Consider the following 26630-nt stretch of genomic DNA (forward strand, 5'->3'; position numbering starts at 1 on the left):
CTGGAGCTTGTGGCCTGGTAAACCTCTCCTCGAGACTCAACGAGGGCAGTGTAGTTAGTGAACCTAGGTTCATAACGATTACCCTTGGCTCGTTTATTGTCGGAGGTGGAAGGCTCATTGTGTGGCCGTTTCCCACTACTCTTGCCATTACCGTTGCCGTTTCCGTTGCCCTTGCCGTTGCCATTTGGTTTGGCGCCGTTGGCGGCTTTGGCGGGTTCGGCAGCCTTCTTACCCTTGTTCGAGGGTTTTCCATCATCGGCAATGGCTTCTTCGAGCTTGGTATACCGATCAGCTCGGTCTAAGAACTCCTGGGTGGTTTTAACCCCATCCTTACGAAGACTTTTCCATAGGGTCGAACGGCGCCTCACTCCCGCGGTTATAGCCATCATTTTTCCTTCGTCCCCGACTGTCTTTGCTCCGGCTGCCGCTCGCATAAAGCGCTGGATGTAATCCTTCAGTGATTCTCCATCTTGCTGGCGGATCTCGACCAGTTGGTTTGCTTCGGTCGGGTGGACACGGCCTGCGTAGAACTGTCCGTAGAACTCCCTTACGAACATTTCCCAGGAAACTATGCTTGCAGGTGGGAACTTAAAGAACCATTCCTGTGCGGCTTCAGAAAGTGTTGCAGGAAAGATCCTGCACCGAGCGTCTTCGGACACCTTCTGAATGTCCATCTGGATTTCAAACTTATTCACATGCGAGACAGGATCCCCGTATCCATCAAAGTTCGGGAGCGTAGGCATCTTGAACTTGCTGGGAGTCTCTGCGTTGGCTATTCTTTGGATAAATGGAGTGCCTTTTCTTCTATCGTGGTCGATGTAAGAGGTCCTTCCTCCGACCACCTGTTGCACAGCCTGATTTAGTGCATCTATCTGGGCTTGCAACGCAGCAGGAATAGCTGCGGTCTCTGCTGCTGGGGGGATGTTCTCACCATGCTTCTCTCGACGATCATTGAGTATGTCTCTTAGATCTTCCTCTCTTCTCCGTTGCTCGCTACCTCCGAGCCGGTTGAAGACATTATTTTTCCTGGGTTGCCCCCCAGCATCGTGTCTATTTGGTTGATCATCTTGAGGTATTTGGCTCTTGCTCTTACCTCTATTTCCGTTCCTCCCATCAACATTGTCCTTGCCTGAGTCAGCCTCATTGCAGCCGTGGCCATCTTTGAACTTTGACTGGCTGTGGTAAGACTGGTTGTTCCCTCTATTCCCGTCTCTGGCAGAAACACCCCGAGCGTTAGAGGGTGGCCTGCGCTGGTCGCGATGTCCCCGTGCATTATCATGCCGTTGGGATCCACGGACTGCAGAGCCTAACTCCGAGTCTCTCCTGTTACCAGGAGGGTCGTGACCCCTGTTCGCTTGGTGTGGCCCATCATTCTCGCGGCGTCTAGGACTACGAGGCTGTCGCTCGGCCCTATTCTGCCTTTGCTGCGGGGGATTACCTCGAGCAGCGTGGGATGGAGGATCTGCCTCGGGGTCCAGTAGAACGTCGTCATGGGGCATCTGGGGCTGTTCAGGCCTTTGCGAACTTGAAGGATGGACCGGTGGGCTAGGATTGGGACCTCCTTGGGGTGGCCCAGTTTCAGGTTGATTAGGCTGCGAGGCAGGCGCGGCCTGACTTCTGGCCAACAGCAAGGCCGCTTCAAGGGCTGCCATGGCCTCGGTCTGGCGGCGATCCACCTCCGCTTGTCTCTCGCTTAACTCCGCCCGCTGACGATCAAGTTCCTGCTGCTGCCTTGCCATAGCTTCTGCGGCAGTCTCTTGATTGGCTCTCAGACTAGCCAACTCTTCCTGCAACGTGCCCAAGGTGCTCCTCAGAGTCGCATCATCCATTTCCTCCTCTTCAAAATCTAGTTGTGGCTCATCTTCCGCCATGCTTGCAGGTGGAGGAGGAGGTGGCGGATTCGACAGTGCAGCGGCGGCGGTCTGAGCAGCTTTCTTCCCTGCTTTCACCATTAGTTTTATCAACAACGATGAATCGTCCTCTCAATGAAAGCACCAGAATGTTGACCCTCGATTTAGCCAACTGACACGGAGTCAAAATATGAATGATATAGACGAATATGTATAGATAATAACGTGATGACAAAAGTAAAGAAAACACAGTAATTTATAGTGGTTCGGCCCCAGGATCTGGTAATGACCTACGTCCACTTAGAATGATATTGATATGGGATCAAAAGTGTGATCAGATAACTTGGGTTCAATGAGTTTCAACACTCCTCATCAACAATACAAGTTTACTTAGATAATTTCTATAATCTCTCTGATTTCCGGGCTCCAAAAGTCCCTTCCCATGAGCCATCTCTTGCCTTTTATAGGCTCATGGAGGGTTGCCCAATATTGTTACAGATATTATCCCCTGAATCATCGGATATTCAGAAGAGTGCATGAGATAAATTTGGGATTCATAAGATCTTTCCGTAAATGTTGCTTTGCCAGCGGAACCACCGACCAGTCTGGTCGTGGTAAAGACAGGTCTGTCCTGCTTCTGGTGTGTCTCTAGGTCGATACTCTAGCAGACGCTCCAGGTGTCAGCCACGTGTCAAGAGATTATTCGCCACGTCACAAATGCTAATTTATTGGATAACAGTTTTTATTTTAGAGAATTTGATGTGGCTAGTTGGGAATTAAGGAATGTTTTTGTGTAAAATTGATTGGGTTTTGATGAGGGTGTGATATATATGAAGATTTGGGGTTGAATTGGATGTTTTGGTAAGGTTTAGGATTGGTTTGGAGGGTTGGTTTCAAGGGAAATCGCAAGGAGCGTGTACGCCCAAAATATCCGCGAGCTAGTGGCGAGCTGGAAAAGGGCCTAATTCGATCTGCCACGTGTAAATCATCCACCCGAAGCTGTTGTTATGGGTTTCCACTCGAAGGCAGCGGGTCAGCGGTATGGATATCATGAGCTGGAGTTACATCAAGCTCGTGATACGACATAGATCTGACACCTGAATCCTTATAAAGACAACCACGCGATGTAAACGTGCATATATCAGACATCACATGTCTATTCCATTCCTGAATTCTCGAACACGCAGTATAAACGTGCGTATTCAGACATCCCACGCCTGGTCTGGGCCATGCGGCCCATTATCCCTCCTTACCTATTGATTAGAACACACTTCACTGTCAGGTTATAGGAATTAATCATCAGTATCACAGAGATGACGTGAAGGGTAAAGAGGTCACGGGATGACCCCCTTGCCAACCCATGTATCCTCTCCCTATAAATACCAACATCCTGAGCATTGCAAGGGGTTGGCATATTTTTTTTAAGGAAGTACTTTGTAAGGATTAACCAAGAGATATCAATAATATCGACTGGTGTACAAGAGGGATTTTAACCTTCGAACCACCTAAAAAAGAAAGGAGTGATCACCTTCCCATATTATTAATTTCTCAAGTCTAGAATTAAACTATTTTCATATTACGGTTCACCAATAAGCACTAATCCATCCTATTTATTCGTATAATTATCTGTTGGCGAAGAACTGCGTCCATAGTTTGGTGCTTTCATTGAGAGGATTTAGATTGGAGCTATCGCAAAAACCTAATCATGGTGGTTACACGTTCAAGACATGGTAATGAGGCGGATCAACATGATGCGCAGGAGGCCCGCCATGCCGCCATATCCGATGAACAAAACCCCAAGATCTAGCAGCGACCAGGAAAGCAACCGATGGGCCAGGACGACACCGGGAGTTCAGTGCCCCGGCCGCCAAATCCAAACCCGAATTTCCTGACGGCAATAGAGATGGAGAACATACAGTTGAGGAGTCAGCTGTCCAGAGCAAGCAAGCAAATCGAAGAAGTCTTGGCCCGGCTACCCCCTCTTACAACCGACGCTAACGTCGGAAAGAGGAAAAGTGGGACTCACAAGTCCCGCCGGGATAACTGGTCCAGGCCCAGCCGATCAGTCAGAACCTCAACTCCGAGTTCTACCCCCACGTCACACCACCACCAGGAAACTGTGTTTGAGGAATTTCCTAGGGCCAATCAGCAATTCAGTCGATCAGTCCGAACCTCAACCCCTAGCTTAATTCCACCATCGAACGCACCCAGAAGGGCTCGAGGCAGCCCATGGAGGAGATCCAGAGAAGGCTCGCGAAGACAGACTGCTCCAGCCAGCCCTCTCGTGCCGCGGTCCAACCGTCGGGCATAGGATGCTGGAGATGGTAGAGTAGAACAACCGCAAGCTAATTTGATCCGCCCAGACAGGACCAGGATCGCGTCTCCAGTAAGGCATCCCCCGTCGCCAATAAGATACCCATCTGCTCCCCGTCCAGTTTAGGACATTCCGGCACACGGGAACAGCAGAAGAAATCCTCCTTCCGCCGGTCCTTCCCATCGCAACCAGGCGCGCGGGGAAGTCTCAGATCCTCACCCCCAGCAGCGGGCTCCAAGCTTTTCAAATGAGAGTTACTGGACCGGGAGCCACCGAAGTGGCAGATCCGGTGAAGACCTGCGCAATCGCTTGAGTTCGGCACAAAGTCCTCGGGCCACCCCGAAGGCCGACCTTCGAGATCGCCTCAACTCACAGAGGGGAGATCCGGCTAGAAATGGTAGTCATGCTCACCGAGGGGATGGTCTTTCCGAAGTACGTGACAGTGGGAATGTCCCACCTAACCAATCTCAAGCTTGGAGGGACAATAACCCGCCTAACGCTTACAATGGAACTAGAGTTGTTGAAGAGCCCCAGAACAACCAAGGAAGTAAGGACCAAACCCTGGAGTGTTTAGCTCAGATGGAGGAGCTGATGAAGAAGATCTTGTCAGAAAAGGAAAAAGACGAGTACGACTCGGGGGACGAACTCGAGCTTTTCACCCCCAGCATAGCGGCCACAGCATACCCGCTGGGTATCCGGATGCCCCACCTGTCTAAGTTTGATGGAGATGGAGATCCGTCGGATCATTTGGGTATGTTCAACACCCTGATGATGGCCCATAACATCGGCCCCAATCTAAGGTGTTTGATATTCCCTTCCACCTTAACTGGACCAGCCAGGCAGTGGTTCAAGCAGTGTAAAAAGCAGTCCATCAGCTTATGGAAAACCTTTTGTGTTGACTTCAAGAGGGCGTTCCGAGATTCTCAATCTGCCTGCGTCATAGTCGATGCCCTGGCGAATGTGCAACAGCCTGAGGAACCATTGAAAGCTTACCTGAGCAGGTTCACAAACGTCGTGGCTCGAGCCAGGGCTGCAGACGATAGTTCCAAGCTTATGGCCTTGAGGACTGGAATCCTCGTTGGAGGCGGGCTATGGAAAGAGATATAGAGAAAAGGTGTCAGCACTATGGATGAATTCCTGAACAAGGCCCAGGAATGGATAAACCTGGAAGAGGCGCGAGCGTCGATCGCGGGAACCAGCCAGGCCCTTGATCAGCCCATTGGAGTGGAAACGGATGTCGTAAAAACGACTCAAACCGTTGCACAGAACAACCAAGGGGGCGGAGGTAAGAGAAAGGGGAGCAACGAGGGCGACCAGCATGGTCCAAAGAAGAACAAGCCCATGGAAAAATTTAAGCCAGTCTACATGGCTTATACCGAGCTCACAAACACTAGGGAACACATTTTCCTAGCAAACTCTACCCGCCTCCCCTGGAAAAAGCCGGAGCCTTTGAAGCACAAAAAGGCCAAGAGGGACCCTTCCAAGTTTTGTCGATTCCACAACGATATTGGCCACAACACTGACAATTGTAGGAATTTGAAGGATGAGATCGAGACACTCATCAGAGCCGGACCTTTGGCTCAATATGTGCGGAACAGAGTTCCTACCAGTCAGCCGGCCTCGGAAGCTCCGATAAATCAGCCTGGGCCCCGAATAAATTAGGATACCCCTCCTCCTGTGATAGGGGGAGAGATATCCATAGTCTCCGGAGGCCCCCATTTGGCCGGCACGAGCAGAGGTGCCCAAAAGATATATGTCAATGAGTTGAAGGCTCATAACAGAGTGGAATTCATCCCAGAGCAACATCTACCCAAACAACAACGATTGGAGAGGCAACCAATCATTTTTACCGAGGAGGATGCTAGTCACATCCAGTTCCCCCAAAACGATCCTCTGGTCATAACTGCCCAACTCGCCAACTGGAGAGTTAGGAGGATACTGATCGATAATGGGAGTTTGGTGAACCTGCTGTTTCGGTCTACACTGGAGAAGATGGGGTTATCTGTCACCGAGTTGAAGGCCACCTCCATGATGTTGTATGGATTTTCCGAAGAAGGGTCGACAGCGATAAGAACAATCGAGCTGGTAATTACCTTGGGAGAGGGGCCCCGGACTGTCTCTAAACTCCTCGAATTTATGGTCATCGATTGTCCCGCCGCCTACAATGCTATTCTGGGCCGACCTACATTGATAGCATTTGAGGCCATAACCTCCATCCGCCATCTCACAGTCAAATTCCCCTCCTCCACGGGGATATGCACGGTCCGAGGTGATCAGCTCGCTGCCAGGGAATGCTATAGCATTTCCATGAAGGGAAAGTCACGACCCGGGCAGCAGACGATGACCATTCAGGGCGGGAATGAGGAATCTCAGGAAGTAGGACCTATTCTATAGATAGAAAAACCTCCAAAAGCCAATGGGGAGGATATCACCTTGAATGATGATATCGACCCTAGGATAGGCAAAGATAGATCCGAGCTCCAGGCCATCGAAGAGCTCGAGGAGGTGAACATCGACCCACAAGACCCCTCGAAGGTGGTAAAGCTCGAGAAAAACCTGTGTAATAAAAGGAAAGCAGAGCTGCTTAGATTTCTACAAGAGAATTTAGATGTGTTCGCCTAGTCTCATGAGGACATGATAGGGATCAGCCCAGGCGTCATCATGCACACCCTCAACTTGGACAAGAACGTGCTTGCGAAGTCCCAGAAACAAAGGCGCCTGGGCACGACCTGAGCTGAGGCCCTAGAGGAGGAAGTAGCCCGGCTCTTAAAGTGCGTTTTTATTCGCGATGCAAAGTACTCGATTTGGGTCGCCAATCCTGTTTTGGTCCCAAAGCCTAACGAGAAGTGGCCGACCTGCATCGACTTTTCCAATCTGAATAAAGCCTGCCCCAAAGATTGCTTCCCTTTGCCAAGGATTGATCAATTGGAAGATGCCACGGTGGGGCACGAGCTCATGTCTTTTATGGATGCATACTCGGGCTATGACTAGATCGCCATGAACCCAGCAGACCAGGAGCACACTAGCTTCATGACCCCAACTAACCTTTATTGCTACAAGGTCATGCCCTTCGGGCTGAAAAACACAGGAGCTACATACCGAAGGTTGGTCAACAGGATGTTAACTAATCAGATCGGGAAAAACATGGAAGTGTATGTTGACGACATGTTTTTCAAGTAAAAAACTGTCGATAACCATGTCTCCGATCTGAAGGAATGCTTTAAGATTTTAAGAGAGTACGACATGAGGCTGAATCCCCAAAAGTGTACTTTCGGGGTTGCGTCAGGAAAATTTCTGGGTTTCATAGTCAACACCAGAGGAATAGAGGCAAACCCTAATAAAATCATGTCGCTACTCGAGATACCATCACCCTGGTCGTGAAAAGACGTCCAAAGTCTGACAGGAAGGGTGGCAACCCTTAATCGGTTCATTTCCAAATCTACCGACAAGTGTTTGCCATTCTACAACCTGCTCCAGGGAAATAAAAGATTCGAGTGGACCGAGGAATGCGAACGTGCCTTCCTCGGCCTGAAATCACATTTAGCTGAGCCGCCCATGTTGTCCAAGCCAACAGCAAGAGAGCCTCTTTTCCTTTACCTGGCTGTCATGGAAGATGCAGCTAGCGCAGTACTGCTCCGGGAAGAAGACCGGTCTCAGAAGCCAGTCTATTATATTAGCAAGAGGCTTCTTGGAGCTGAATCCCGATACCCGTTGATGGAAAAAATGGTTTTCTGCCTTATTACGGCCTCCCGAAAGCTCAGGCCGTATTTCTAGTCCCATTCAATCCATGTCATAACCGATCAACCTTTAAGGCAAGTTTTGCAGAAACCTGAGGCATCGGGGCGTCTTTTGAAATGGGCTATCAAGCTCAGCCAATTTGAGATACTGTACGTGCCACGAACTGCAATAAAAAGCCAAACTCTGGTTGATTTTGTGGCAGAGTGCACGGGATTCCGAGAAGAACCGGTTCGAGCCTCGTGGAAAGTCTTTGTAGATGGCTCGTCTAACGAGAATGGATCTGGAGCTAGAATCATCTTGATATCCCCGGATGGACATCGTTTCCATTCTGCGTTATGATTCGGATTCAAAGCATCCAACAACAAAGCCGAATATGAAACTTTATTGGCTGGGCTAAGGGTGGCCCAAGAGCTAAAGTCCAGCTCCGTCCAGTGCTACAGCGATTCCCAACTCGTGGTAAACCAGGTATTAGGAGAATACCAAGCGCGGGGAACCAAGATGGCTGCCTACCTGGCCAAGGTAAAGAAGGAGCTGTCTGCATTTGAGCACAACCTAATTGAACAGATACCAAGGGAGTAGAATGCCAATGCTGACGCCCTAGCAAAGCTCGCCACCTCTGGGGAGGCCGAAACTTTGGGCCTGGTACCGGTAGAATTCTTGGAAAGGCCAAGCATAGAGGAAGCCGCGATGGAGGTCAAAATGATCGACACCAGGCCGACCTGGATGACTCCCGTAATGGAGTACCTCACAATAGGAAAGTTACCTAGAGAGCGAAACGACGCAAGGAGGGTACTTTACCAAGCTCTGAGGTACACAATGATAGACGGGACGTTATATCGGCGTGGTCTCTCTTTACCTCTTTTGCGGTGTGTTCTACCAGGCGAAGCGAAAACCATTCTGCAAGAGGTGCATGAGGGATTTTGTGGAGATCACGATAGGGGGCAAAACCTGGCCTTGAAGGTATTGAGGCAAGGTATTATTGGCCAACTCTATCGAAGGACTCGATCTCTTATGTCAAAAAGTGCGACAGATGCCAACGGTTCGCCACAGTCGCCCGAGCCCCTCCAGTCGAGCTAAAGATGATCTCGTCCCCGTGGCCGTTCGCGGTCTGGGGGATTGATTTAGTTGGTGCCCTTCCCACGGGAAAGGGAGGAGTTCGCTATGCAGTGGTGGCTATTGACTACTTCACAAAATGGGCAGAAGCAGAGCCCCTGGCGACGATTACATCAAAGAGGGTCCTCGATTTTGTGGTTAAGAATATTGTCTGCCGATTCAGGCTGCCAAAGAAGATCGTGTCGGATAGCGGAACCCAGTTCGATAGCGATCTCTTCACTGAATTCTGCGAGAGGCACGGCATAGTTAAAAGCTTCTCCTCCGTGGCCTACCCCTAGGCTAATGGGCAGGTAGAGGCAGTGAACAAGACACTAAAAGCGAGCCTTAAGAAGAGGTTGGATGAAGCCAAGAGAGTTTGGCCCGAACAGCTCCCCCAGGTGCTGCAAGCATACCGGACCTTGCACCGAACTTCGACGGGTCACACTCCTTTCTCCCTGGCTTTCGGGAGTGAGGTCATCCTTCCTATTGAAACAAAGATAGCCTCGTATAGAGTCCAGGAATTTGACCAAGACCAGAACGAAAAATTGCTCTGCGCGTCCCTCGACCTAATTGATGAAAAACGAGAAGCTTCGCATCTGCAGCTCGCACATTATCAAAAGATCACTCATTATTTCAAATCAAAGGTCAAGAAACGCATCTTTAACTTAGGCGACCTGGTGCTCCGAAGAGTCTTCTTAGCCGGTAAGGATCCCAAAGATGGAGTGTTGGGACCAAACTGGGAAGGACCCTATCAAATAATAGAGGTTGTGAAGGAAGGATCCTTCAAACTAGCTCGGCCTAATGGAGAAGCAGTCCCACGGACTTGGAACGCTGTACACCTAAAGAAATATTATCAGTAATACTTTTTTAAGGCTTAGTTATGAAAGCCACCTTGTTTTATTAAATAATAAGGAGTAGTTTCTTCGTATCATTGCATGTTTTCGTGAGTGTAGTGTTAGAAGAGCATGTTCCAAGTAACCAAGAAAGGTCCCTTCCTGGTTACTTGGGGGGCATATATCCTTGATACAACCAGGTCCTAAAACTTAGAAGTTGGTTTAAATTGACTAACCGGTGTTTTTCTTAAAAAGCACGAGGTGTCGATAGAACCAACACGAACTAAGTTTCTAAAGTCAATGTCCTTGATACAACCAGGTCCTAAAACTTAGAAGTTGGTTTAAATCGACTAACCGGTGTTTTTCTTAAAAAGCACGAGGTGTCAATAGAACCAACACGAACTAAGTTTCTAAAATCAATGTCCTGGATACAACCAGGTCCTAAAACTTAGAAGTTGATTCAAATTGGTTAATCGATGTTTTTCTTAAAAATCCTGAGATATCAATAAAAAATTAACGTGAACTAAGTTTTTTAAAAGTTAACCGTCCTGGATACAACCAGGTCCTAAAACTTAGAAGTTGGTTTAAATCAACTAACCAATGTTTTTCTTAAAAAGTGTGAGGTGTCGATAGAACCAACACGAACTAAGTTTCTAAAATCAATGTCCTGGATACAACCAGGTCCTAAAACTTAGAAGTTGATTCAAATTGGTTAATCAATGTTTTTCTTAAAAAGCACGAGATATCAATAAAAAATTAACGCAGACTAAGTTTTTTAAAAGTTAACCATCCTGGATACAACCAGGTTCTGAAACTTAGAAGTTAGTTAAAATTGACTGACAGTGCTTTGTGGTTTCAAAGAAAAAAGTCAATAACTAACGCAAACTAAGTTTTTACCAAATGCGCTGAAAATAAATAACGACAATAATGATAAAAATAGATTAAAATGAAATGCAGGGAAACCAATCGTCTTGAGGAGAAAAAACCTCATGGTAAAAGATTACAAATAAATAAAAAAACAAAAGTCCTAGGCCCCCCCAGGCCGTTCCAATGAGGTCACCCCTTTGGTCTCCTGCTCGCCTGCAGCGGAAGTCTCCCCAGTCTCAAAGGGTGGCTCCTATTGAAGACGGGCCTTGAACTTCTCGAGGAAGGGCTCTCACACCTCAGGCGCTAGGAAGGAGAAGTCGCCATCCTGATTGAAGGCCCAGCAGTGATAAAGCATGGCCTCCATAGAGGAGCTGGAAGACGCCCTCTCTTCCACGGTGGCGGCCCCGGCCTCCAACTGCTTAGCCTTCGCCTCCTTGAGCTCGACCTTCGCGGCAGCCAAGGTGACCTGTGTAGCCTCGGCCTCCAGTTGCTTAGCCCTGATCGCCTCCAGTTTGGCCTTCGCAACGGCCAAGGTGACCTGCGCAGCCCTTTCACTTTCTTTGACAGCCGTCAGGGCAGCCTTGGCATCTTGCTCTTGTTGTTGTGTAGATGCGAGAGCGGCCTGAGCAGTCTGGAACTCGCCTTTGGTCTCATCAAACCTAGCCCTGGACCGAGCTATGCTGCAGTGTAGAGCCAAAGCCGCCTGCAAAGGCATAGATAGTAAGGCATGTGCTAGAGAGAAAGCAAAGAGAGTTAACTAAGTAAACTTACCGTGAGGGTCATCCCCAGCGAAGACTCCATGACATTCTCGGGGCTCCTCATCTCAATCTCCCACAAGTCCCTTGGGGTGGCGTTGTAGTAATGCTCCACCGTATAGCTCGCGGTCTCATAGACCATCCCTCGGAAGGCCTCGTGGAGTTTCTCCAGAGCCTGAGTGTTAACCGGTATACGTACGGTGGGAGTGGGAGCTGGCGGGGTTCCAGTTGATGGCTCTTGTTCCCGAGTAGGGACCGGAGGTCGCGGAGGAGGTGGGGGCATGTTCTCTGTGGTTGCAGGGACTTGGCCCCTCCCCTTAGTGGGAGACTTGGAGGTGGTCCCGGGAGGAGGAGTTTTCTTGGTCAGCCGGGGTTTCTTGACCAATGGCCCGGACGATCCGGAGGGAGGATTCCCCCCCTGGAAGATGGACCAGAAGACGTTGTCTCTGGGCTGTGCCATCTCTTCGCCTGAAACAAAAAAGAAGGGAGTGTTAGTATACATGTAAGGTTACTTGATTACAAGAAAAATCTAAGGGTGTATTGAAAAGTTCCTACCCTCCGAGCTAGAGGAGGAATCTATTGCCACGACCTCCGGCCGCGGAGCTTCTATGGGGGAGTCTAAGTTTATAACTTTGTGAGTGAGGGGGGGCTCTGGGTCCGGATCCGTCTCAGGACTGGACTCTTCTACATACTTTCTAAGCCTTGGAGCGACTACACCCTCCAGAAGGAAGGGCCACAACCTAAGGTTGGTCATGTACTCCTCAAAAAAGGCCGACCTAAAAGCCAGGGTGTTGTCTACTACTACAGTGCCCCTAGGGTTATGTTAATCTGGGTAACCTTGATGACGATGTACGAGCTGGCTTGGGTTAAACCTAGCAAGTCATAGGTCTGCGGCCGCCTTGTCTAAGTCCCTAAATAGGTATGGGTTACCTTGGCTGGAGGGGCCGGCTACTGCCCTGGACTGGTCGAGGCCCTTGGCAACCTCAAGAGCCCGCTTTCAACGTATGAGCGGCACCATGTCTTCCTCATCCTACTCGTCATTGTCCACAGCATCCCCCTCGGGGATGGGCACCAACTCGCGAGCTACTGAGATAGCCCGCGATCTCCTCAAGGCCAAGGTCTGGCCCGGAGAAATTAACTTGCATGCCAGCATCGTCTCATCAGATACGAGCTAGCGGTAGTCTTTTTCACTTGGTGGGAGCCCCACCAAGATTTCATATTAACCTCCGAGGGTCACTGATTTGGCCGTCCTCGCAAAAATGGCTGGACGATGTTATTCAAGTCAATACGCATGAAAAGAAATAAAGCAGCGTGGCGATTTTGCGAGCTGAGGATAGAAAGAACTTACGAGGACGATTGAAGTAGTGGTGATCGCAGTTGAGAAACCCCGTTGACATGAAGAACTGGTCCTTGAAGTCGTTGGGGTGGCTGGGCAGCTCGATGACTGCAGGAGAGTTGGAAAAACGGGTCAGGTAGTAGAACTCGTCGCCTCACCCCCGTTGATCTGAGCTGGCTTTGAGGCAGAAGAAATAAAGGATATCCATTGGTGTAGGGACCCCCCACTCATGCTTCAGGAAGAGGTACCTTAGCCCCGCTAGCAGACGATAGGAGTTAGGGGTAGTTGGAAGGGAGCCAGCTTCACGTAATTCAGAAAATTCGCGAAGTACTGGTCCAGAGGTAGGAAGGCCCCGGCCTTGAGGTGTTCGTCGCTCCAGGCCGCGAACTCCTCATCGAGGGGCGTCCAGCTCCTCTCGCCCTCGAGGGGGGGTCGGGCAACAAGAGCGCCTGTCCCAATTTCGATGTTATGGGACAGCAGGATCTTGTTGACCCTCCCTTGGGTCGTAATCTTCGAGACTATCCTCTTTGCCTCGAAGAAGGCGTCAGGTCCAACCGTGACCTCTTTCTCCATGGTGGGACCGAAGTGCGGGATTGGAGATTCCACAACTATCTCTTTCCCTCTACTAGCCTACTGGGATGATGAGCCGGCAGCGCTCTTTTTAGGTATGTTCTTCCTGGGCCCCATCTGGTCGCCTAAGGAACAAAGATGGAGAAAAGTTTAAATAGGCGACCTAAAAATAAAAAAACGGAATATAGCGCGAGCATTGATTTTTGCACACGGGCTGAGGTAACCTCAGCCCGCGGTGTGTGAAGCCATGCGTTACCACGGTCACGCACCCACGTTTCCAACGGATCCCCGATTGCTCGGGATCTGTGTGTCAGGAGGGTCAGGATAATGCTTGCCTTGGAGGGAAAGTTTCAAAAAGAAAAACCGCCTACGAAGTGTGACCCCTAAGCTACCCGGTTTCGCACCCCATAAACCTCTCGCCTTCCCCTCTCCAAACAGGCATTCCCAGAAAAGCTACCCAGAAAAGTTACCCATAAATTATCTTGTCCTGTACATCACTTTCCTAGACATGTTCTCATATGATCGATACTCCTAGGATCAAAATGCCAACCAAAAACAACCTACAGTGTGCGACTAAGACAGAAGTTTACCTAACAGAGAAACATAAATAACAAAACGTGCAGAAGGAAGAGGACTTACAGTGTTTTTGCCGTGTGAAAGTCGCAAAGAGCATAGGAATCGGAATCCTGGTGGAGCCTTTAGAATTGGATTCGCTAAGAAACTCTTGTGGCAAGAGCGTAGGGATCTTCGGGATGATAATCGAAAGAAGAAAGACTCCTAAGGCTAAAAAGGAGAGAAGATGACAAAAAAATTTCAAATAAAGGGTGGCTAACGCGGAAGGTGGCCAACCTTATATATATGTAAGAGACAAAGGAACGAGGACCGTTCGATTGCATTAATGCGAGATACGAGGGTCATAACTCGAGAGGCGAAACGACGGCCGAAGATAGGCTAGGTCATCTAATGCAATTCTCGGAAGCTGGACAGTCGGCAACCACGATGCTCCACGTGTCTGATACCTGCACAGTGGATGAGACATGAAGAGTCAAAAAGGAAACTTAAAAGCCCCCGCTGTGAAGGTCACAGATGACATCATGGGTCAAGAGTAGGGGCTTGGGGGGCAAATGTACGCCCTAAATATCCGCGAGCTAGTGGCGAGCTGGAAAAGGGCCTAATTCGATCCGCCACGTGTAAATCATCCACCTGGAGCTATTGTTATGGGTTTCCACCTGTCCAACCCGAGCTGATTAGGGAGTTAGCAGTTTACTCGAAGGCAGCGGGTCAGCGGTATGGATATCACGAGCTGGAGTTACATCAAGCTCGTGATACGGCATAGATTTGACACTCGAATCCTTATAAAGACAACCACGCAATGTAAACGTGCATATATGAGACATCACGTGTCTATTCCATTCCTGAATTCTCGGACACGCAATATAAACGTGCGTATTCAGAAATCCCACGCCTGGTTTGGGCCATACGGCCCATTATCCCTCCTTACCTATTGATTAGACCACACTTCACTGTCAGGTTTTAGGAATTAATCATCAGTGTCACAGAGATGACGTGAAGGGTAAAGAGGTTATAGGATGACCCCCTTGCCAACCCAGGTATCCTCTCCCTATAAATACCAAGATCCTGGTCATTGCGAGGGGTTGGCATATTTTTTGTAAAGAAGCACTTTGTTAGGATTAACCAAGAGATATCAATAATATCGACTGGTGGACTAGAGGGATTTTAACCTTCGAACCACCTAAAAAGGAAGGGAGTGATCACCTTCCCATATTATTAATTTCTCAAGTCTAGAATTAAACTATTTTCATATTACGGTTCACCAATTAGCACTAATCCATCCTAATTATTCATATAATTATCTGTTGGCGAAGAACCGCGTCCACAGAGGGAAAACCATAAATTTCTCTGGTCTGAAGCTGGCGCCCCAACGCTATGCAGGGCAGAGACTTGGGTCTCTCTGCTTTGGGTCAGCGCCCCAGTGCCAATGGGCAACGCCCCAGCGCTAGCCCAATTTCGGGGGATGTCAGTTTTAGGGCTCGGGATGATCTTTACGGCTCGGGATTTGCTTTCTTTTCCCTGGTTGGGTGGATTAAGAGTCCCGAGAGTGTGGGATTGGTCCCGGGAGTGTGGTTTTAGATTGTGAACCATTTATTGATTTACTTTATTAATGGATTCCAATTGGTTATGACTAGGTGACCGCTAAGGAACTAAAAGACAGATCATTCTCAAGGGTCGTTCTTTTATTAATTCTCGCTCGAACCAAAGGTAAGAAAACTGCACCTCAAATGTGACATGCATGGTTATTCATGAGTCATGTTGAATGTTTAAATGTGGACATGGATTGATTATTGAATGCTTAGCAAATCTTGCTCACTTGTGAATGGTACTGACTGAATAGTCAGAATTGGCAAAGGTGTCAGTATCAACTGTGAAGCTGTGACTCATTAGTCAAGTTTGGCAGTGGTACTAGGCATTGGTCACACAGTGCTGACTCATAAGTCAGGAATGGCCTTAGCTTGTTCAATGCAAGCCAACAAAGATTAGATCTAATCCTCATCTGCATTAAATGACTCAGAAGAGCATTAATGACGGACCGACCTCAAGTTCGATGAATACTATAAGCGCTTGTCTAGCCAAAGGCTAGTTACTTAGAGCCAGAGTGACTATTTAGTCACATGGATGTGGGTGCCAAGCCCCGTGTGACTTACCCAGCAGTCACTCATCTGTTTAAGCTAGTGACTTACCCAGCAGCCACTCATCTGTTTAAGCTAGTGACTTACCCAACAGTCACTCATATGTTTAAGCTAGTGACTTGCTTGTCAGTCACTCATTATGGTTTACCAGAACCTCAAGTGTTAAATCACTCATTTGATTAAGAGCTATAAGTTTCTTTCATGGTTATTGTAAACACAAAGTGATATTCACTCATCTGTTCAGAGCTATAAGTTCTATATGATTATCATGATCATCATTTGATATTTTATGCTTGCATTATTGTGTTTTCGTGCTGGGCTTTGGCTCATGGGTGCTATGTGGTGTAGATAAAGAGAAAGAGAAGCTCACCCAGCCTTGAGTGGAGAGCTTAGGTGGTGTTGTGTACATATGCAACCGCTTGACCACCACTACTAAGGAGTTCTCAGGGGAACTAGGGGGTTTACCCTATTTTTGCCGCTTAGATCGACGAGTTGTAAATTTTATAATGTAGTGACCATTTTGCATTGTAAACAACTTGTAAACGTTTTTATGGGCCCATGAACAGTTTTATGTTTTAAATAAAATATATCATTTCCTTTTGATTGGTTTTCCACCTTAACTTGTTAATAACACCTAGAAGCACGTTTTTAACCAAAGGACTCGGGTAGCGAGTTAAATTCACGGTTCATCGTTCACTGTAACGGTCTTAGGGTAACCAGGGCATTACAATCTTGATCCTTGTTTCATATTGAATTCTGCCATGTTTTCCTTAAAGTTAGAGGTGTTCTTGAGCTTCTGGCTCAAGTATGGATGTTTGATTTTTGGTGGATTTTTAAACTAGGTTTTAGTTGGGTTTAGCTGCTGGGAAGATATTAAAAATGTTGTGATGGTTGAATTATAGCTTTCAGATGAAATGGAGATAGTTTTAGTTGGATTTGGCTGTTGAAAAATGAAGGAAATATGGGTTCGCAATACCAAGTCGCAGCTCTGTTCTTTAGGGGACGCAACTCAACCAAACCCAAGGCCCTGGGAGGCCTCTGTCTAGGAGGCGCTACGCGACCCTCTAATGCAGGTCGCGACCTGTGTCCCTTTAGCAACAGAGGAGGGCCTCTGACCTGAGGGGCGTGCCCCGACCCTCAGGGGCAGGTCGCGGCCCGCCTAGACTGTTTTGGCCTTGGTGAGTTTTCAGTGACGGGAACTTTTTCCTTAGGGCTCGGGATCGATTCTACTACCCGATTTAGTGGAAGTTGAGGCCCAGAGACTAGGAATTGGTCCAGAAGCCTTTATTTGCTTGTTATTGATGGAATCCTATATTGTGGTTGTGACTAGGTTATCGCTAGGGGCTCAGAAACCAAGATCGTGCTCGAGGGTCGTTCTTATTTTATGTTATACTCGGACCTGAGGTAAGAATACTGCACCCAATACGTGTTATATGTGATCAGGGCTTGACCCGATTGTTAATAACAATTATGATTAGGGCTTGGGCCCCTGAGAACGTTTATGTTTAAGTTATCGTTTCACATGTTGATTAATGCTACTTGAATATTCTATACCTACTTTAAGTCTGTTTGCATGGTTCACATGGCTAGGGATTGCCCAGTTAAATAAGTATGATTATTAATATGACTGTGGTTACTATATGGTATTATGTGATTAACATGCATGCCTACTCGTTTTTTTGGGGTATGCCTATCCATATCTGTTTCTATATTGATGTTCGAATACCTAGTTCAAGGATTGACTTATTAGTCAAGGACGGCAATAGCGCACTACGCGCTGATCGAAGGGCTTGGGCCTAAATCAGCAACATACTATTATGTTGGCCGACCCTATGGTCGTTGGAAAACCAAAGGTGTTTGGATAGCTCTATGGCTAGTTACTCAGAGCTAAGGGCAAGAGCCCCAGGTGACTCTACGGTCACACAGCTAGGGCATAGGACCCCGGGGTTGACCCTATGGTCAACTGTTCAGGGCAGTGGCCCCAAATCAGTCCAATGACCATTTATGAGTAATTGAATGACTGTATGAGTAGGTTATTACTACTGGACATGCTAGATAAGTATCTAGGAATTTGTATTTTCTGTTATGCACATGCTTAAGTTTTCTTGCTAAGCCTTGGCTCATCAGTGCTTTGTGGTGCATGTAAGGGAAAAGAGAAGCTTGACCAGCCATGAGTTGGAGATTTTTGGTGGAGGTGTGTACATATGTGGTTGCTCATTCACCATGGCCGAGGATATCTCAGAGGAACTAGGGTAGTAGCCCTGGTTTTGCCGCTTAGGTCAGTCAGATGTAATTTTTGATCTACATACACCTTTTTAAAAGTTTGGTTGTAATATTTTGGGATCCCATGAATGTATGAAACTTTTTATATAAAATTCAACGGTTCATTTGACCCAAAATTTTAACCCTAACCCTTGACATTAACCATAGTTACACATTTTAAACCAAATGACTTGATTAGCAAGTCTGACATAATTTAAAGTACACAGTGTAACGGTCCTGGATTAGGAGGTCATTACATTTACTTTCTTAGCATAATTAAAATACTCCTTTATCAATCGGTCATTGGTCAGACGCTGATCCAACTCAGCTTGTGACAGTCTAGAACTGAAATTCAATCTCGTCACCAGAGAAAACTCTCCCATGCCGAATCTACAGGCCTTCGAGCCCAAAAAGAAATGCACATCATCTTCTTTTTTACTTGATATTTTCCTCAATAATAGGTGATGCGCCAAAACTCCTGAAATATTAAATTTTGTAGCCAAGAAGAATTGTTTGAAAGGGGATTCCTTAGCTCTTTCTATCAGCCCGAGCTTCACAAACCTCTTCTTAATTGTATCCAAATGACTACCAATCCTATATGTGACTCATCCATGAAAGTGGTCTTGAAATGGAATAAAAAACTTCGGCATATGCATCGACAATGAAAATAGTTAGTGAGAAAACAGAAAGTTAAAAAGATTGGGAAAAATTGTCAAAAATTTCATAGGAAAACTTAGTTAAACACTGTCATTGAGCCACCATTGAGTTCTATCGAGCCACCATTGAGCTACAATATACCCTTATCGAGCCAATATCGAGTTAACATCGAGAAAAAGCAGAATTTGTCGTAATTAAGAACCATCGAGCATGTATTGAGCTTTTATCGAGTCCCATTATATCAATCCCATCGAGAAACCATCGACCCTATCGAGCCTAACCGATTACTATCGAGCTAATCCTATCGAGCTAACAACGAGCCTATATTGAGCCCTCGAGTTGTAACGCCTCAATCATATCGAGCCACTATCGAACACTATTGAGATTATTATTTTCCAAATATTTTCCTATTGTCGAGCTTGTATTGAGCTCTTATCGAACCCATCAAGAAATATCAGAAAACCCAAAAAAAAAAAAATACCCAAAACCCCAAATCGACATGCCCACACTAGACATTCTCATATCAGACCCAAAATTTAAAGGTAAACATATATTTAAGCTTAAAAACAAATTTGGATTCAAGTTTTACCTCTTCTGTCGTCTATGGGTCTCGGAGATATGTGCTTCGACCGTCAGGGTACCCGTTTCTCTTTCCATTCGGCTTCTTTCCCCGAGGAGCTGCTTCAATGGTGGTCGATCATGGTGGAGGTGTTGTTGCGTCGGAGCTTCGAGCGTGAGAGAGAGATTTAGGGTGAGGGTTGGGGAGTTTTGGGGTTTTCTTTGGATCCAAGAGAGAGAGAGAGTGAGAGATTTTGAGGAAAAATTTGATAGGGGTATTTTGGGTAAGCGGGGGATGATTGGCACTAAATTGAAAAATGAATAGTGCATGGAATATTTTTTAATTTGGGTATACTATAATCATAGAAAGTGAAATTTTCCAAACAAAATAAGTATGAAAAGACTCCATAACTATAGTCAACAACTTTCATATTACCACTTTGTATCAGTAGTGGAGTCGACTTAAGTGGTGAAAAATATTCAATATTAAAGAAATATATACATAAAATATAGATTTTTTCCCCAAAAAAAGAAGAAGAGAAGAAATATATTTTAACAAAGCTTTGTGTCACCTATCTCGCTACTATTTCAACTTGATCTAAAATTATATAAATCTTAGGGATATTTGCGGTAAAAGTACTTGTTATTTGTGCTTTTACCACCAGACACGTGGAGATTAGGAATAATTAACGACTAGACAAGGCATGATGTTCTCGGAGTGTGAACTCCTCCCGGTACCCCGAACCGGCCAGGCGCTGATGTCTCCAAGGGAGGCCACCCCCTAAGATTCGTCCTCAAGGTATAGGTGTCTCCAAGTAAGGCCATGCCCTGAGGACTATTTTAGAGGTCCTCACGCCTTCTTCAGTCAGCTATCCTCCATGTCTAGGATTTTATCCTTGGGACCTAGAAGAGCTGCCAGGTGTCAGTCACTGCTTATATGAGCCACCGGGAGATCATTTGACAACCTTTTGGAAGAGTCTTAAGTAGTAGTTTTGAGTCGTACACTCCCACTACGCCGCCTGACATGGAGAAACGTGTGGTCACACCTTGAAACTGTCAGAGGCATGTTCCCCATAAAGCTGGTAAACATATTTCTGCGATGGGCCCCATGCAATCCGCTTGGATCATTGTGTCTATTTAGTGCAACCCTTTCTGTATTAATTCAGCATTAATACCCCAATAAGGGGGAAATTTGTATTAATAATACATGATTGGCATTATTGACCCCAACCTCTATAAATAGGTCTTGGGTATCTCCTTGTAAGGGGTCTGAATTTTAGAGAGAGAAACTTTGTAACTCAGTGCAATATATACATTGCCTGAGAACTACCATTAAAGCTTACTCAAACAAGCTTCAAGCTCACTAAATATCAAAGACTCGTGGACTAAAGCTCTTTTATAACCTGAACCACGTAAAATTATTGTGTTCTTTTCTATTATTTTCTTTAAACTCTCTTATTAAGTTGATAGCGAAAAAGGCAGTCAACAGTACCCAAATTACTACGTTTGTAGCACTTAAGTATCCAAGTTATTTTTTTGCCAGTGAAAGTACCTCCTATCTATGTTTTGTTGCAGCCGTCAGTTCCTATTGTTAAGTGTGTTTATGACATGTTAGTGAAAGTACCAAATTAAATGAATATTTGTGGTGAAAGTACCTAATTTAATAGATATGTGCAGCAAAAGTATCCCAATTTATGAGATATTTGCAACAAAAGTATCCAAGTTATAAGCAAATTTGACATCATGTGGTGAACTTAGCGGCAAAATAAACATTTGCAACAAAATATAAACGGAAGGTTCTTTCGCCGATAAAAAAAAACTTGGGTACTTAAGTGCAACGGACCTAGGATCTAAACTTGGGTGGGGCAAAAAACAATTATACTAACTTAAAGCATAAAATGTAGAATATATAATATTTTTAAATAATTTCATGACAATATTATAAAAAGAGTTAACTCAATATATAAAATATATTCCTAGCTAAGTGATGGAGCAATATGTTTATTGTTTTTAGCCAACGATGTGAGAACGTAAAATACGAAAAACCTTCAAGAGAATTTAAATAACACAGACAGTGTAATCAAGAAAAGTAAATAACACACAAGATTTTTATAGTGGTTCAGCCCCGATTAGTCGGTAATAGCCTAATCCACTTAGAGTTGTGATTATAGATCTGTACTCAAGATCAGATGGACTGAGCCAACTGAGTTTCTTCAGTACAGATTGCAAAAATACAAGAATCCTTTCAAATACCAGCACTTTCTCTCTCTAGAATACTCAGACCCAAATTTTCCCAAAAGTCTAGAAAGAAGAAGAAGAACCCCTCTCTAATCCCATAAGCCCTCTATTTATAGGCTTAGGGTCATACATCTGATATCCCCTAGAATCGGGATATTTTATTATATTTATTACATTTAAATTACAAAAAACATTCAAAATGTAACAAAACCCCCCATTCGTGGGAAGAATGAGAGATTCCCGCATATCTTGTTGAAACTGTTTCTGGGAATCTTGACTTAGTCCTCCTCTAGCTAGTTGATCCACCTCTCCTACTAACCACTCATGCAAGTGCTGGTCGGACATGTGCATGGTGGTAGGACACACACTTGTTGGTAGGACAAACATTTGCTGGTCGGACATGTGCATGGTGGTAGGAAATGCACTCCTCTCCTCTAATATGGCACTCTCCTCTAGCATGCCATTTCTTTATTTGGACAATCATGCACTTGTTGGACATACGCATAAAGACCAAATTCTTGGGCTCTCCTCGGACCACATCCTTGGGGTCTCCTAGGACCACTCTCTTGGGGTCTCCCAGGACCACTCTCTTGGGTTCTCCTCGGACCAAAGTCCCTTGGGATCTCCTAGGATGCACTCTCCTTAGCTCTCCTAGGATGCACTTGGCTTGGTTATGACATCTTTCAAGCAGTCCAAATTCTTCGTCAGTCTACCGGGTCACTTTATCACAACTCTGAGGAGTCAATGTATTTATTGACTATTAATATGTCTTTTACTGACCATGTACTACCACTTATCACCTTTATTGTCATGTCATTGATCTCCAATTTTTGGGATAACATTTATAATTAAGAAATTGTTTAAATAATCAAATAGGCATATTAGTTTTTTAAACAACAAAGATTAATTACTATACATATAAGATGAGATGATGAATAATTACAAATCTATAATATATAATTAAAAAATACTTTTTTTTTGGTTGAAATCCTTAAATTCAAACTTGAAGACTTAGAAGGATAATAGAGAATTAGTTTAACATATTGAGTGGTTTACTAATAATTTATGGGTAATTGGCAGCTAAAATTCATGTTCTTTCACAAGTATAGTATTTAAGTCACTCATCTTTTTTTAGCGGCAATAGTCTCTTATGTTAATATATTGGCGCATTTTAGTCCATTGTTGTGAGTTCAACTCTTAACGTGGACTAATCACACACATGTCAAAAATATATTAGTCCAGCTCTTTAATTATTTTACAAAATAATTTTAATTTACTTTTATTTTTGACACTGATTAGTTAGTGAAACGTTTCACTATAAAATTAAAATTAGAGTAGAAAAACTAAAGATACGAGCACTCACAATGGGTGCTTTACTCTATATTTTAAAATGCCTCACCAAAATGCATTTTTTTTATTTTATTTCAAACTTTTACATTACATTCTTCTTTATTTTTTTCTCTACATCATTCAAATATTATATTTTTAAATATATTTTATTCATTTTTAAAAATAAAATAATTAAATATAATAGTATCACACATATATATACAAAAGTTTATAAAAAAAATTAATAATTTGTTTATAGCTTAATGAATAGTATTTCTCTACATGTAGAGAAGCACTGTTAATTAAAGAAAAAAAAATGTAAACTAGTTCAATTTTACCTCACCGGAAGGCTTTTTCCACTATTTTTTCACAACATTTTAAAGAGTAAGTTATTTTACCTCATCGATTGGAAGTGCTATAGCTAAAAGTACTTGTTGTCTACTATATTTATATGTTCTAATTTTATATATTATATTTGAGCTTTGTCTTTTTACTAATTTTATTAGGCTTGAATCTTTTACAATTTCATAATATCAATTGTCACAACTTTAAATTTAATAATGTTAAAAACTCATTACACTTTACATATATAAATATAGGACAATTATTATATCGGGGCTTCACTTTAAGCCCTACCAGTGAGGCTCTTCAGTGTTCTCGACCCGTGAACAGTTTTCGGCACGATTTTTTTATGACCGTGTATATTGTAGTTGTGTTAGAGCATCCTGCAAATTTTCAGAAAATTCTGAATAGTTTATAATACCGAAAACTAGGTTCAAACATGTTGCTTTCCACGTGCATAAAAAAAAATTAGTCACGCGTGCAACATGTTTGAACTTAGTTTTCAGTACTGTAAACTATTAAGAATTTTCTGAAAATTTACAAGATGTTCTAAATAATTACAATATACACGGTCATAACAAAAATCACGCAAAAAATTGTTCACGGGTCAATAACACTGAGAGCCCCACCGATAGAGTTTCTAAAGTGAAGCCCTTGAATTTTCCAATAAATATAAATATATATATTTATATATATATTTGAAAAGTGAGGGTGGGCACCCTAAAGTGCATGCAAGTCCGTCCTTGCCAGCAATTGCATCAGGCATGCCGATCGATGCGGTAAACTAACTGCATTAACACTGTTTGATTAGTTTTCAGATTAAACTTTTCATTTTTTTTTTAAAAAAGCTGTAACATATTTTCGTAATTAAGTTGATGGTAATATTATTCAATTATTCATTGTAAACTAGCTATTGTTGTAATAATATAATATAATATTATTGAAATAATAGAAAATGAACTTTCAAAGTATTGTTTGAATTAGTTTAATTAATTTTGATTTTTATTGGTACTATATAATTTATGGTTATATGTAAATGTAGAAATTGGTATTATATAATTTATTGTAGAAATTGGAACAAATAATATATTGACACATTTTTGGGTCTCTTGAGCAACCTGGTTGAGTAAGAGGCAGCATACTTTTTAAAGCTAACAAGGGATTCCAGTTAACTTCCATAACAATTTCAATTGAACCACACAACATTACCAAAGATACATGGAGGACTTTGATAAATTTCCACAACCTTTTGATTAAAAAAAAACAGAAGAGTCAAGCTTAAAAGTATGAACGACAACAAGAAATTAGAGATATTTTTGGCCAAATTTGCACAACTATTAAGAAAGAGGTATTTACATATGATACATCAAAATATCATAAGGTGAAGCGAAAAACATACATATATGCTTTAATTAGTTCACATTGAGATCAAAACAATTACATAGACAAGTCATTAGAGGTAAGTTCATTTATATCTACAAAACATTATTATTATATATATTTATAACTTTACACAGAAAATAGCCATAAAACAACATCAAAACAAACTCTCTTGTTGTCTCATCTTGATGGAAAAATGAGACTAGTTTCCGTAAATTCTTAACAGGCATGTGGTCTTTATCACACTCCAGGCCTCCATCTTCCGTACAACATACCACGTAGTACGGGTAATTAGCAACTCCTTTTTTCAAGTCAAAACGCCGAAACCAGGGGAGTGGACGACATATTCCGAGTCTTGTTATCGATATCTTCATCGTCGTTTTCCTCTGCTTCCCACATGAAGTGAGCAAACGACCCCAATACAGTGCTACACATATATATACACAAATACATCAACTAATTAGTCGTATACACAAATATATCTAATATAGATATGTGTGTTTTTATTTTCTTAATCTGGAAAAGAACAAATTATGTGAGAGCGATCAGTACCAGTCATGAGGGGAGGCAGTAACGGCTTGATCGAAGTAAGACTTGGCTCGATCCTCATCTCTCTGAGTCTCCCATATTAGCTTTCCGTACAGCGAAAGCAATTCTCCATCTCCTGGATTCGCTAGTATGGCTCTCCCATAATACTCTTCTGCTCCTACCAAATCCTTCTCCACCTTCATTAATCCAATCACAATTGAGATGTTAATTCAATAATTAATCACAAAATATGAAGACTAAGTTAACTTAGTTAACTTAAATTGATTCATTCTGATCAGATTAGTACCTCGTGCAAGTACTTGCCATAATTTCTCAGAAGAAGAGAATCTCCGGGATTCGACTTCAACATCTCCTGGTAATACTCGCCGAGCTTGCTGCGATCGTTGAATCCGCCGCCATAAGCGCCGTATCCAAAGTCGCCTCCGCCACCGGGCTTGCTTCCTTTACCAAAACCTCCTCCGGAAATTCCGATCTCCGGACAAGGTGCCGAGAAACTTGTAGTTCTGCTCAACGGAGTGTATTCGTCTTCCTTTGGTACCCTCGCCGGGAAAGAACGGGATCCGGAGGAGGAAGACTTGGTCTCCGGTCGGATCATATCGGTCTCTGAAAAAGCCCTTCGAATAACATCCCTTTCTTTCCGACGCCGGCTAATCTCGAAATGTAAAGAGACTCTGGGGGAATTGACGACGGTTTTCTCGCCAGAGAAGACGCCGGAGAGGGACTCGCTCCGGTTGAGACAAACCCTGGGCGAATCGGACACGTGTAGCAACTGGACCTGGACCGGAACCGAGCCGGTTCGGATCAGAACAGCCTTCATTTCTAGAAATGAGCAAATTTAGATTTTAGCTGTGAGAACTTTATCTTTCGGAAACTGAATCAATGAGAATCGACTTTAAGTAGTGAAGGGTCAAATAAATTGATGATCATGAACCGTTAGATGCACTGACTGTGTTGACTTTAAGCGTACGAGATGGGGACACGTATTAGGGTGCACATGAGGCGGTTCTGCGGAGGGGGCAACTCCGGAGGGGTCGGCGATTGTGATTTGCGACTATTTTTGTATAAATAAATATTTTACAGGGGGGTGCTTTCACGCGTCACGTGAAGAGCGTAATGGGATGAACAGAAGTTGCCACGTGTAGAGGCGTCTAACGAAATCTGTAGGGTTTTCATTTCAATAGGTTGTCCTGTACAATGTCCTTTGAAGCTTATCATTATTGGTTTCTGACACTCGTTCAATTGTTCAGATTTC

The 26630-nt window shown here is 44.3% G+C and overlaps 1 protein-coding gene across 1 annotated transcript; it reads right to left on the minus strand.

Annotated features, from left to right (window-relative positions):
- Nucleotides 1-24826: 24826 nt before the first annotated feature.
- On the minus strand, nucleotides 24827-26257 carry LOC133777848 (uncharacterized). Its single transcript, XM_062217599.1, has 3 exons — nucleotides 25665-26257; nucleotides 25382-25554; nucleotides 24827-25256 (listed from the first exon to the last, which is right to left on the minus strand). The coding sequence occupies exons 1-3, from the start codon at nucleotides 26193-26195 to the stop codon at nucleotides 25142-25144; spliced, it is 819 nt and encodes a 272-aa protein (XP_062073583.1). The 5' UTR covers nucleotides 26196-26257; the 3' UTR covers nucleotides 24827-25141.
- Nucleotides 26258-26630: the final 373 nt, after the last annotated feature.

This window comes from Humulus lupulus, chromosome 5, assembly GCF_963169125.1.
Source record: "Humulus lupulus chromosome 5, drHumLupu1.1, whole genome shotgun sequence".
NCBI classification, from domain to species: domain Eukaryota; kingdom Viridiplantae; phylum Streptophyta; class Magnoliopsida; order Rosales; family Cannabaceae; genus Humulus; species Humulus lupulus.